This window comes from Eschrichtius robustus, chromosome 3 (genome assembly GCF_028021215.1).
Source record: "Eschrichtius robustus isolate mEscRob2 chromosome 3, mEscRob2.pri, whole genome shotgun sequence".
Classification (NCBI taxonomy): domain Eukaryota; kingdom Metazoa; phylum Chordata; class Mammalia; order Artiodactyla; family Eschrichtiidae; genus Eschrichtius; species Eschrichtius robustus.
In genome coordinates, this window is record NC_090826.1 from 103,213,890 (window position 1) to 103,228,361 (window position 14,472).

Here is a 14,472-nt window from a genome sequence, read left to right on the forward strand (position 1 = left end):
AACAAACAAACAGAGATGAACAATACAATAACTGAAATGAAAACTACACTAGAAGGAATCAGTAGCAGAATAACTGAGGCAGAAGAACGGATAAGTGACCTGGAAGACAGAATGGTGGCATTCACTGCTGCAGAACAGAATAAAGAAAAAAGAATGAAAAGAAATGAAGACAGCCTAAGAGACCTCTGGGACAACATTAAACGCAACAACATTCGTATTATAGGTGTCCCAGAAGGAGAAGAGAGAGAGAAAGGACCCCAGAAAATATTTGAAGAGACTATAGTCAAAAACTTCTCTAACATGGGAAAGGAAATAGACACCCAAGTCCAGGAAGCGCAGCAAGTCCCAGGCAGGATAAACCCAAGAAGAAGCACGCCGAGACACATAGTAATCAAATTGGCAAAAATTAAAGACAAAGAAAAATTATTGAAAGCAACAAGGGAAAAACAACAAATAACATACAAGGGAACTCCCATAAGGTTAATAGCTGATTTCTGAGCAGAAACTCTACAAGCCAGAAGGCAGTGGCATGATATATTTAAAGTGATGAAAGGGAAGAACCTACAACCAAGATTACTCTATCCGGCAAGGATCTCATTCAGATTTGACAGAGAAATCAAAAGCTTTACAGACAAGCAAGAGCTAAGAGAATTCAGCACCACCAAACCAGCTCTACAACAAATGCTATAGGAACTTCTCTAAGTGGGAAACACACTTAGAGAAGAAAAGAGAAGAAAAGGACGTACAAAAACAAACCCATACCAATTAAGAAAATGGTAATAGGAACATACATATCGATAATTACCTTAAACATGAATGGATTAAATGCTCCAACCAAAAGACACAGGCTTGCTGAATGGATACAAAAGAAAGACCCATATATATGCTGTCTACACGAGACCCACTTCAGACCTAGGGACACATGCAGACTGAAAGTGAGGGGATGGAAAAAGATATTCCATGCAAATGGAAATCAAAAGAAAGCTGAAGTAGCAATACTCATATCAGATAAAATAGACTTTAAAATAAAGAATGTTACAAGAGACAAGGAAGGACACTACATAATGATCCAGGGATCAATCCAAGAAGAAGATATAACAATTATAAATATATATGCACCCCACATACGAGTACCTCAATACATAAGGCAACTGCTAACAGCTATAAAAGAGGAAATCAACAGTAACACAATAATAGTGGGGGACTTTAACACCTCACTTACACCAACGGACAGATCATCCAAAATGAAAATTAATAAGGAAACACAAGCTGTAAATGACACAATAGACCAGATAGATTTAATTGATATTTATAGGACATTCCATCCAAAAACAGCAGATTACACTTTCTTCTCAAATGCACATGGAATATTCTCCAGGATAGATCACATCTTGGGTCACAAATCAAGCCTCGGTAAATTTAAGAAAATTGAAGTCATATCAAGCATCTTTTCCAACCACAATGATATGAGGTTAGAAATCAATTACAGGGAAAAAAACGTAAAAAACACAAACACATGGAGGCCAAACAATATGTTACCAAATAACCAAGAGATCACTGAAGAAATCAAAGAGCAAATCAAAAAATACCTACAGACAAATGACAATGAAAACACGATGATCCAAAACCTATGGGAATGCAGCAAAAGCAGTACCAAGAGGGAAGTTTATAGCAATACCAAGCCTACCTCAAGAAACAGGAAAAATCTCAAATAAACAATCTAACCTTACACCTAAAGGAACTAGAGAAAGAAGAACAAACAAAACCCAAAGTTAGCAGAAGGAAAGAAATCATAAAGATCAGAGCAGAAATAAATGAAATAGAAACAAAGAAAACAATAGCAAAGATCAATAAAACTAAAAACTGGTTCTTTGAGAAGAGAAACAGAATTGGTAAACCTTTACCCAGACTCATCAAGAAAAAGAGGGAGAGGACTCAAATCAATAAAATTAGAAATGAAAAAGGAGAAGTTACAACAGACACTGCAGAAATACAAAGCATCCTAAGAGACTACCACAAGCAACTCTATGCCAATAAAATGGACAACGTGGAAGAAATGGGACAAATTCTCAGAAAGGTATAAGCTTCCAAGACTGAATCAGGAAGAAATAGAAAATATGAACAGACCAATCACAAGTAATGAAATTGAAACTGTGATTAAGAATCTTCCAACAAACAAAAGTCCAGGACCAGATGGCTTCACAGGTGAATTCTACCAAACATTTAGAGAAGAGCTAACACCCATCCTTCTCAAACTCTTCCAAAAAATTGCAGAGGAAGGAACACTCCCAAACTCATTCTATGAGGCCACCATCACCCTGATACCAAAACCAAACAAAGATACTACAAAAAAAGAAGATTACAGACCGATATCACTGATGAATACAGATGCAAAAATCCTCAACAGAATACTAGCAAACAGAATCCAACAACACATTAATAGGATCATACACCATGATCAAGTGGGATTTATCCCAGGGATGCAAGGATTCTTCAATATATGCAAATCAATCAATGTGATATACCATATTAACAAATTGAAGAATAAAAGCCATATGATCATCTCAATAGATCCGGAAAACCTTTTGACAAAATTCAACACCCATTTATGATAAAAACTCTCCAGAAAGTGGGCATAGAGGGAACCTACCTCAACATAATAAAGGCCATATATGACAAACCCACAGCAAACATCATTCTCAATGGTGAAAAACTGAAAGCATTTCCTCTAAGATCAGGAACAAGACAAGGATGTCTACTCTCGCCACTATTATTCAACATAGTTTCGGAAGTCCTAGCCACAGCAATTAGAGAAGAAAAAGAAATAAAAGGAATACAAATTGGAAAAGAAGAAGTAAAACTGTCACTGTTTGCAGATGACCTGATACTATACATAGAGATTCCTAAAGATGCCACCAGAAAACTACTAGAGCTCATCAATGAATCTGGTAAAGTTGCAGGATACAAAATTAATGCACAGAAATCTCTTGCATTCCCATACACTAACAAATAAAGATCAGAAAGAGAAATTAAGGAAACAATCCCATTCACCATTGCAACAAAAAAATAAAATACCTAGGAATAAACCTACCTAAGGAGGTAAAAGACCTGTACTCAGAAAACTATAAGACACTGATGAAAGAAATCAAAGATGACACAAACAGATGGAGAGATATACCATGTTCTTGGATTGGAAGAATCAATATTGTGAAAATGACTATACTACCCAAAGCAATCTACAGATTCAATGCAATCCCTATCAAATTACCAGTGGCATTTTTTACAGAACTAGAACAAAAAAATCTTAAAATCTGTATGGAGACACAAAAGACCCCGGATAGCCAAAGCAGTCTTGAGGGAAAAAAACGGAGCTGGAGGAATCAGACTCCCTGACTTCAGACTATACTACAAACCTACAGTAATCAAGTCCATATGGTACTGGCACAAAAACAGAAATATAGATCAATGGAACAGGATAGAAAGCCCAGAGATAAACCCACACACCTATGGTCAACTAATCTATGACAAAGGAGGCAAGGATATACAATGGAGAAAAGACAGTCTCTTCAATAAGTGGTGCTGGGAAAACTGGACAGCTACGTGTAAAAGAATGAAATTAGAACACTCCCTAACACCATACACAAAAATAAACTCAAAATGGATTAGAGACCTAAATGTAAGGCCAGACACTATAAAACTCTTAGAGGAAAACATAGGAAGAACACTCTTTGACATAAATCACAGCAAGATCTTTTTTGATCCACCTCCTAGAGTAATGGAAATAAAAACAAAAATAAACAAATGGGACATAATGAAACTTAGAAGCTTTGGCAAAGCAAAGGAAACTACAAACAAGATGAAAAGACAACCCTCAGAATGGGAGAAAATATTTGCAAATGAATCATCGGACAAAGGATTAATCTCCAAGATATATAAACAGCTCATGCAGCTCAATATTAAAAAAACAAACAACCCAATCCAAAAATGGGCAGAAGACCTAAATAGACATTTCTCCAAAGAAGACATACAGATGGCCAAGAAGCACATGAAAAGCTGCTCAACATCACTAATTATTAGAGAAATGCAAATCAAAACTACAATGAGGTATATCACCTCACACCAGTTAGAATGGACATCATCAGAAAATCTACAAACAACGAATGCTGGAGAGGGTGTGGAGAAAAGGGAACCCTCTTGCCCTGTTGGTGGGAATGTAAATTGAATCAGCCACTATGGAGAACAGTATGGAGGTTCCTTAAAAACTAAAAATAGAATTACCATATGACCCAGCAATCCCACTACTGGGCATATACCCAAAGAAAACCATAATTCAAAAAGACACATGCACCCCAGTGTTCACTGCAGCACTATTTACAATAGCCAGGTCATGGAAGCAACCTAAATGCCCATCGACAGACGAATGAATAAAGAAGATGTGGTACATATATACAATGGAATATTACTCAGCCATAAAAAGAAACAAAACTGGGTCATTTGTAGAGACGTGGATGGATCTAGACACTGTCATACAGAGTGAAGTCAGAAAGAGAAAAACAAATATCGTATATTAACGCATATATGTGGAACCTAGAAAAATGGTACAGATGAACAGGTTTGCAGGGCAGAAATAGAGACACAGATGTAGAGAACAAACGTATGGACACCAAGGAGGGAAAGTGGCGGGAGAGGTGGTGGTGGTGGTGTGATGAATTGGGAGATGGGGATTGACACGTATACACTAATATGTATAAAATAGGTAACTAATAAGAACCTGCTGTATAAAAAATAAATTAAATTAAATTAAAAAAAAAAAAAACAAAGGCCCATCATTTCCTAGAGGTTTGGCCTCTCTTCCACCTGATGTCACCTGCTTAGTGTTCCTCATCAGTTCTTCAGCTTATCAACCACAAATGTCCTTGCCTTATGTTTTTATATCCCCTTTCACCAGCTAGAGGGTCAGTTAACCTTCTCTGAAATTCTTAACATCTGCATTAGATCTTCTTTAAGTTTCAGCTTCAGCCTTCTACTATTTACAAGTGAACACACAAATCTGGTTCACTTATGCTACCTGTTGACCTCTAAAATATTTGGGGAGCTTTGGATTCTCCTTTTAAAGTCAAATAAAAGTGCGCTATAAAAGAAGTGACTCAGTGTTATGGATTGAATGTTTATGTTCCCCCCCAAATTCCTGTGTTGAAACCTAATCCCCAGTGTGATGGTATCTGGAGATAAGGCTTTGGGGAGGTGATTAGGTCATGAGGGTGAAGCCCTCATGAATGGGATTAGTGCCCCCCACCTTTTTTTTGGCCGCACCACACTGCATGCAGGGTCCTAGTTCCCAGAGCAGGGACTGAACCCGTGCCCGCTGCAGTGGAACCGTAGAGTCTTAACCACTGGACCGCCAGGGAAGTCCCTGGGATTAGTGCCCTTATAAATGGACCCCAGACAGCTTTCTCGTTCCCTTTCTGCCATGTAAGGAGACAACAAGAAGTCAGTACTCTGCAACCCTGAAGAGGGCTCTCACCAGTACTAACCATGCTGGCACCCTGATCTGGGACTTCCAGCCTCCAGAACTGGGAAATAAATGCTTGTTGTTTAAGCACCCAGTCCAGTCTATGATAAATTATGATAGCAGCTCACACTGACTATGACACTCAGGCAGGACACCAGCCACGTGAACACAGTTATCTCCTTACCCACGAGGCTCATCTTGGCGCTGTAACTCCCGAAGTATCGCTCGTCGGTGTTGGGCGTGTGGCATTCATACTCCCCAGCATCCCGGGCCTGGAGATCGGTGATGTGCAATAAAGCCGAGTTCCCCTGGACCCTCTCCACGTAGATCTTCCCGCTGCGGACACGCTGGGTATAGATGGCGTAAGGGAAGGAAGAGTCCATGGTGCTGACAATCTGGACCTCGCGCTCAGGGGCGGAGGGCAGGTAAATGGACCACTGGAAATTCTGCTCAGAAGGCCCCTGGTAGCCACTGACGTTGCACCAGATGGTGACGTGGGAGCCCTCTGTGCGGTACAAGGGTCCTTCCTGGACGGCGACTTGCCGCTGTGCTGACACTACCCCTGTGGGGGAGACACACACAACAGGTTCACTGACTTCTCAGACCAAAATGCAAAGCAGGTAGCAATGTTCAAAGGGTTTGTTATTCATGCGACGTGGTGATAATATAAGTAGCTTACTGGCCCTTTCTGAGGCGCTCTTTGATTTATAAATATTAATTAAAACACTGTGGTAAAGCACTGTCCCTAATTTGCATATATGGGAATTTGACCACGCAAGGACATGGTTCTGCTACTTATTCAATGGCTGACCCTTGGGAATTTCATTTAGTCCCTCTGTCATTTATGCGGCAGTTTTATATCTATTTATTAATGCCCTTTATGAAGTTTTTAATAAAATGAGCAGGAAAAGTTGAATCCTTGGCACAAATTCAGAGGAAAACAAATAAAAGCAACTGCCTTGCAATCTGGCTGAAACTAAATAAACGCTCCTTTCTTGATTAGAGGGCTGGTAGGAGGGAGTCCTGGGGCCCTTTCTTTGGTGCTGCACCCTTATTTGCAAGAGGTAGCTACTCCCGTGACACCATGTAGAGCATTCGTTACACCCTCTTCCCTCCATATGCGGAGGCAAAGCTGAGCTCCTGCAGGCCGCTGTTCTGAGTACACATGAACAGGAATGGGAAGGGTTGACGCACATCCCTGACGCCCAGATGCCCACACACCGCCGATGGGGGCAACTGATGGCGCCCCCCACCCCCACTCCCCATAACAAGGAAGTCAGGCTGCTCTGGAGACTGAGCTCTGATTCACCACCGGCCGCCCCACCTTCTGGCTGGGATATGCGTCTCCGCCTGGCCTCTGCCTGCCTTCTCCGTGCTCTTAACATGGTCTCCCCTCGCAGATTCAGGGGCGGGAAATATAGTGAGTTTGCTTACTCATTCCATGCCAGCGCAACTGATTCTGCCTGAGCCACTGAGAAGGTGGGAGGGGGGCACACCCCTGTGGCCTTCCCCTTGACAGCAGGGGAGCACAGCACTGTGGCTGAAAGAGCAGGGGAGGACTAGTCACAGCTTTGCCCAGAACTGGAGCTGGCTGTGCCATCTTGAACAGGCTGCTTTTCCTCTCTTGGACCTTGATCTCTTCATCCACAAAATGATTTCTAAGAAGGCTTTGGAGTGGACTAGCACGTGTGCCAATGCTGGCTTTGTCACTTATTAGATTAGCTGTGACCTTGGATAAGTTACTTAACCTCTCCAAGCTTCAGTTTTCTCATCTGCAAGATAGGGATAATCATGTGTGCCTCATAGAGTTATCAAAAGACTGAATTAGATAACATATATAAAGCCCCTAGCATGGGGCCTAGCCCATAATTAGTCCTTAAGAAAGAGCTGCTAGCTAGGGCCCCTCCTGGCTGGAATATGCTGTGGCTCTGGATCCAGAGAGGACAGGATTTTGGCCAGCGATCCCTCAAGGACACGCCAATGGCCTCTTGACGATGACACCGTTTGTGGGGTCACCCACCTCCACCCACAGCTGCAGCCCACTCCCACTCCCATGAAAGCTTCTCCCACTCTCCCTCCAAAAGGCAATCACAGCTGCCCCATCATAAACTTATCTGAAACGGATCCAGCTGGGGAACAGCCGAGACAGCTCAAATCCTAGCGGGATGCAGCTCTAAGCCCAGCCCGGGGGATGCTTGAGCCTCAAAGCAAGCTGATCTAATCTAAAACAGACGCTACAAGGAAAGGCCTGTGGCTTATAAACTTTTATTCACGCACAGTCTTTTCTCCCAAACAAAATCTTACATGGAACCCCACCTTGGCTTAAGCAACAGAAGCAAGGAAAGTGAAAAGGCGGGTGGGGAGAGGTGGCAAATCAACAGATGGAAGTGGTACGTACGTAAATTTACTTACATTCATAACATTTAGGTCTCCGTGCATTTCAATGTCATAGGACAAAACAGCCACAACCACACCCCACCCGCTGCAAAGAAGGCTGGAAGCAGGTCAGGACGAGCCAGCATCTTTGTTAGGGCACTACTTCTCAACCTTAGACCCACACTGGAATCACCTGGAGAGCTTTAAAAAATAACAGGGCCTGGGCCCCACCCCATGTAACTGGTCTGGTGTGCAGAAGCCTGGGCATTAGGAGTTTTAAAAACTCTAACACAGAGCAGTGTCCAGATGTCTTTATCTACAGAGTGCCAGCCAGGTGCCCAAATTAAAGACCAGATCCTGATTTAAGACTCTCAATAGCTTTGAGCTCCTCCCTTCGTTGATTTGGGTTAAGAAAGTTTTTATTCTCCTCTAGTGAATGGGCAGAAGAAAGCAGCTGAGGCCCATCAGATACTGGCTATGATGATGCAATACTGAGCTCACCTAGAGTGCAGTCTATTTACAGACTTTACAAAAGCACTGGATCGGGGGATCATACACATTATTCCCCTGAAAGGTAAACAGTGCTAAGTGGCCTGAATGAGCCAGGGCATCAGGGTCAAAACAACTTATTCGAGTCGGAAGCCGGTTATAAACAGTCCTGACAAATAAATAAATAAATAGATACTAGATTGTACTTTACCCATACACATTCAGCTGCACCTGCTTGTTAAATATCTTCTGAATTCCCTTCCGACCCCACAAAGGGCCTCTGACCCTTGAAAATAATGCTGCTCTTAGGAAGTGGACCTTAACATAGAAATAGAAATTAACTTTTTCTTCTCAGCAGTTTAATTCCCATTCCATACCCCACCTTCCCCATTTCCTTCTCCTGGCACTGCCCCTGCTGTCCGGATCTCATTTTCCTAGATGCTGCTACCTTCAAAAAGACCCAGGTCCCCGACCCTGGCCAAGGTATCTCCTGACCCCACTGTCCCTTCCATCTTCCCTCTCAGCCTACAATAGAAGGTTCCTCTGGGCAGGGATCAAAAATAACATTTTTTACTTTAGACATTTCTGTACTCTTTGTTTTGCAATAAGTAAGTATCACTTCTATAAATTAAAATGATCCAAGTATTATATATAACTGTATAAAAAGGACTAGACACAAAAGACATAAAAAGAGTGGGAGACAAAAATAGGAACAAAAAACAAGGGCAACAAAAAATAGTAATGAATATGGTAGATATTAATCCAGCTATATCAATAATCACTTTGAATGTCAATGGTCTAAATGTACCAATTAAAAGACAGAGATTGTCAGAGTGGATTAAAAACACCACCCAACTATATCTTGTCCACAAGAAACCCACTTTAAACATAAAGACAAACAGATTAAAAGTAAATGAATGGAGAAAAATATACCATGTTAACACTTACCAAAAGAGCTGGAGTAGCTATATTAATTTTAGACAGACTTCAAAGTAAGGAAAATTATCAGGAATGAAGAAGGACATTACATAATGATTAAAGGAGTCAATTCTCCAAGAAGACATAACAGGTCTTACTGCGTATGCACATAACAACAGAGCATCAAACTACACGAGGCAAAAACTGATAGAACTGCAAGGAAAAAAAAGATGAATCCACTAGCATAGTTGATGATGTCAACACCTCTCTCTCAGAAATGGACAGAATCAGCAAGCAGTAAATCCATAAGGACATAGGTGAACTCAACAACACCTTCAATCAACTGGATACAATAGACATCTACAGACTATTTCATCCAGCGACAGTAGAATACACATTCTTCTCATGCTCACATGGAACATTCATTCACCAACACAGACCACATTCTGGGCCATAAAATACCCCTTAACAAATTTTAGAAAATAGAAATCATATAATATCTGCTGGCAGGCCAAAATGGAATTAAACTAGAAATCAATAATAGAAAGATAACTGGAAAATACCAAAATATGTGGAGATTAAACACCACACCTCTAAATAACACACGGGTCACAGAAAAAAATCTCAAGAGAAATTTTAAAAACATACTTTTAAACTATCAATAAATGAAAATTAAAATATGACTTATCAAAAGCTATGATATGCAGGGAAAGCAGTGCTTAGAGGAAAATTTATAGCATTGAATTAGAAAAGAAGAAAAATCTTAAGTCAATAATCTAAGTTTCTACCTTAGGAAATTAGGAAAGGAGGAGTAAAGTAAATCCAAAATAAGCAGAAGAAATAAGAATTAGGGTAGAAATCAATGAAATTAAAAATAGAAAATCAACAGAGAAAGTTAATGAAACCAAAAGCTGGTTTTTTGAAAATATCAATAAAACCAATAAGCCTCTAGCCAGGTTAACAAAGAAAAAAAGAGGATACAAGTTATTAATATCCAAAATGAAAGAGAGGAAATTATAAGATTCTATGGAAATTAAAAGAATAATAAAGGAATCCTATCAACAACTGTATGATCACAAATTTGAAAACCTAGATGAAATGGACCAATTCCTTGAAATATACAATCCACAAAAACTCACACAAGAAGCAAAGATGATCTAAATAGGTCTATACCTATTAAAGACACTGAATCAATAATTAATAACCCTCCAAAACAGAAAGCACCAGGCCCAGATGGGGTCACTGGCGAATTCTACCAAACATTTAAGGAAGAAATTATACCAATTCTCTACAATCTCTTTCATAGGATGGAAACAGAGGGAATACCCTCTCCTAACTCGTTCTATCAGGCCAGCATTACCCTGATACCAAAACCAACAAAGGCATTATAAGAAAACTACAGGCCAATATTTGTCATGAACATAGGTGCAAAAATTCTCAACAAAATATTAGCAAATCGAATCCAAAACATATAAAAAGAATTATATACCAGAACCAAATGAGATTCATCCCAGGTACATTTCACTGCCAGGGCAGTGAAAATAGTCTGTATGATACTATCAATACAATGATGGATATATGTCATTCAACGTTCAACATTCGAAAATCAATCAACGTATTATAACATATCACATCAAAGTAAAAAAGAAAAACCACATGGTCATATCAACAGATGCAGAAAAAGTATCTGACAAAATTCAACACCCATTCATTATGAAAACTCACAGTAAACTAGGAATAGAATGGAACTTTCTCAACTTGATAAAGACTACCTACAAAAAACCTAGAGCTAACATCACACTTAATGGTGAGAAACTCAAAGCTTTCCCACTAAGATCAGGAACAATGCAAAGATGTCCCTTCTCACCATTCCTTTTCAATAAGGCAAGAAAAAGACTTTAAAGGTATACATATTGGGAAGGAAGACGTAAAACTGTCTTTGTTTGCAGGTGACATGATTGCCTATGTAAAAATAAAGAAGTTTTTATTGACAAAAAAACTCCTGAACTAAGCGATTACAGCAAGATTGCAGGATACAAGAGGTTAACATACAAGTCAACTGCTTTCCTATATACCAATAATGAATAAATAGAATCTAAAAGTAAAAGCACAATACCATTTACATTAGCATCATAAATATAGTCAACTGATCTCTGACACAGGTCAAAGGAAAAACAATGGAGTAAAGATAGTCTCTTCAACAAATGGTGTTCAAACTACTAGACACTCACATACAAAAGAAATGAATCTAGACACAGACCTTACACTCTTCACAGAAATTAACTCAAAATAGATCACAGAGCTAATTGTAAAATGCAAAACTGTAAAACTCCTAAAAGATAACCTAGGAGAAAACCCAGATGACCTTGGGTATGGTGATGTCCTTTCAGCCACAATACCAAAGGCATTATCCATGAAAGAAATAAATGATAAGTTGGGCTTCATTAAAATTTAAAACTTCTGCTCTGCGAAAGCCAATATCAAGAGAATTAGAAGACAAGCCACAGACTGGGAGAAAATATTTGTAAAAGACACATCTGATAATGAACTGTACTGTAAAACATAAAATGAACTCCTAAAACATAAAGAAAGAAAAAACCAACCTGATTAAAAGATGGGCCAAAGACCTTAACAGACACCTCACCAAAGAAGATATACAGATGGCAAGTAAGCATATGAAAGGATGCGCCACATCATACATCATCAGGGAAATGCAAATTAAAGCAAAAATGAGATACTACTACACGCCTAGCAGAATGACCAAAATTTGGAATGCTGACCACACCAAATGCTGGTGAGGATGCAGAGCAACAGGAATGCTCATTCACTGCTGGTGGACATGTTAGGGGAAGCACTGACTGAAACCGCCTGCCCTGGCCAGGCAAAGACAGTAACAATTTGCATGAGTTATTGTACAACAGGAGATCTGGTAAGGAACACAGAACTAACAAGCCACCAACAACTGGAAGAATTCGGGAAAGGTCAAAAGGAGAGAGAAGACGCCAGTCCACATGTCCTACCAACCTCCCAGAATCCTCCTCGCTGGAATCCATCTTGGCTGAGCGACGTGCATGACACCAGGAAGGACCCTGAGTCAGAATGATTGGCCAGAGACAACCCGGAAACTAACCCCATCACCATAAAACCTGAGACTGTGAGCCACGTGGCAGAGCAGTCCTCCTGGGTTCCCTTACCCTCCTGCCCTCCACCCGGGCGCCCCTTCCCAATAAAGTATCCTGCTTTGTCAGCACGTGTGTCTCCTCGGACAATTCATTTCTGAGTGTTAGACAAGAGCCCACTCTCAGGCCCTGGAAGGGGTCTCCCTTCCTGCGACAGAAATGCAAAATGGTACTGAAGCTCTGGAGGACAGTCTTGTGGTATCTTGTAAAAGTAACCATATTCCTACCATACAATTCAGCAATTGCGCTCCTTGGTATTTACACAAAGGAACTGAAAACTTCTGTCTACACAAACACCTACACATGTATATTTACAGCAGCTCTCTTCATATCTGTCAAAACTTGGAAGCAAATGAGATGTCCTTCAGTAGGTGAATGGATAAATAAACTGTGATACATACAGACAATGGAATATTATTCAGCAGCAAAAAGAAATGGGCTATCAAGCCATGAAAAGACACGGAGGAACTTGAAAATACATATTATTAAGTGAAAGAAGCCGATCAGAAAATGCTACACACTGTATGATTCTAAGTAAATGACATTCTGAAAAAAGCAAAACTATGGAAAATCAGTCTCCATAAAGATCAGTGGTTGTGGAGGGCAGGGATATGAATAGGGAGAGCACAAAGTATTTTTAGGGCAGTGAAAATACTCTGTATGATACTATCAATACAATGATGGATATATGTCATTCATTATACATTTGTCCAAACCCACAGAATGTATAACACCAAGAGTGAACCCTGAGGTAAACTACGGACTTTGGGTGATTATGATGTTTTAATACAGGTTCGTTCTTGGTTAAAAAACGTACCACTCTGATGAGTGATGTTGATAATGGGGCAAGTTATGCATGTGTGGGGACTAAAGGTATACGGAAAATCTCTGTATCTTCCTCTCAATCTTACTGTAAAACCAAAACTGCTCTAAAGAAAATAAAGTCCTTATAAAGAACTCATACAACTCAATAGCAAAGAAACAATCTGATTAAAAAGTGGGCAGAAGATCTGAACAGATGTTTTTTTCCAAAGAAGACACACGAATGGCCAATAGACACGCGAAAAGATGCTCAACATCACTAATCATCAGAGAAATGCCACTAAAAATCACAATGAGGCATCAGCTCACATCTATTAGAATGGTTACTATCAAAAAGACAAGAAAAAAACAAGTGTTGGTGAGGATGTGGAGAAAAGGGAATCTCTGTGCTCCATTGGTGGGAATATAAATTGATGCAGCCACTATGGAAAACAATACTGAGGTTCCTCAAAAAAATTAAAAATAGTACTACCATATGACCCAGCAATTCCACTTCTGGGTATTTACCCAAAGGAAACAAAAATACTAACTCAAAAACATACATGCACATCCATGTTCACTGTAGCATTATTTATAATAGCCAAGACATGGAAGTAACTAAGTGTCCATCGATTGATGACTGAATAAAGAAAGTATGGTGTATATATACAATGGAATATTATTCAATCATTAAAAAAGGAGGAAATCCTGCCATTTTCGACAACATGGATAGACCTTGGGGGCGTTATGCTAAGGCAGGGGGTGGAAACGTGGGAAATGGGTGAAGGTGGTCAAAAGGTACAAACTTTCAGTTATAAAATAAACAATTCCTGGGGATATAATATATAGCATGGGGACTATAGTTAACAATACTGTATTGTATATTTGACAGTTGCTAGGAGAATAAATCTTTAAAGTTCTCATTATAAGAAAAATAAACTGTAACTATGTGTGGCAAAGGATGTTAGCCAGACTTCTGGTGGTAATCCTTCTGAAACTGAGCAGGATCCTGCAGGGCCTTCCTAGGTACACAAGCCCCTCAGTGTCCCCTGTTTCTTGATTACAGAAAGAGGCTTTAGTCTCCTAAGGCCTTCCCCAAGTTCCAAACAGCAGACTCTAACAGTTACTAATTAGAGAAGTGAGAGAATGCAGAAACAAAGGAAAAGCAGTCAAGCAAGAAAAGTAATGATAGCTTAA

General features: G+C 39.9%; 1 protein-coding gene across 4 annotated transcripts in view; it reads right to left on the reverse strand.

Annotated features, from left to right (window-relative positions):
• IGSF3 (immunoglobulin superfamily member 3) overlaps window positions 1–14,472 on the reverse strand; it is a 100,818-nt gene that overhangs the window by 38,848 nt on the left and 47,498 nt on the right. For all 4 annotated transcript variants that reach the window (XR_011073572.1, XM_068540582.1, XM_068540579.1 and 1 more), the window contains exon 3: window positions 5,697–6,074. Coding sequence is in view for 3 of the 4 variants with exons in the window: in XM_068540582.1 (XP_068396683.1) it covers window positions 5,697–6,074 (378 nt within the window). In the remaining variant the exon portion in view is untranslated. The remainder of the gene's footprint in view (window positions 1–5,696; window positions 6,075–14,472) is intronic.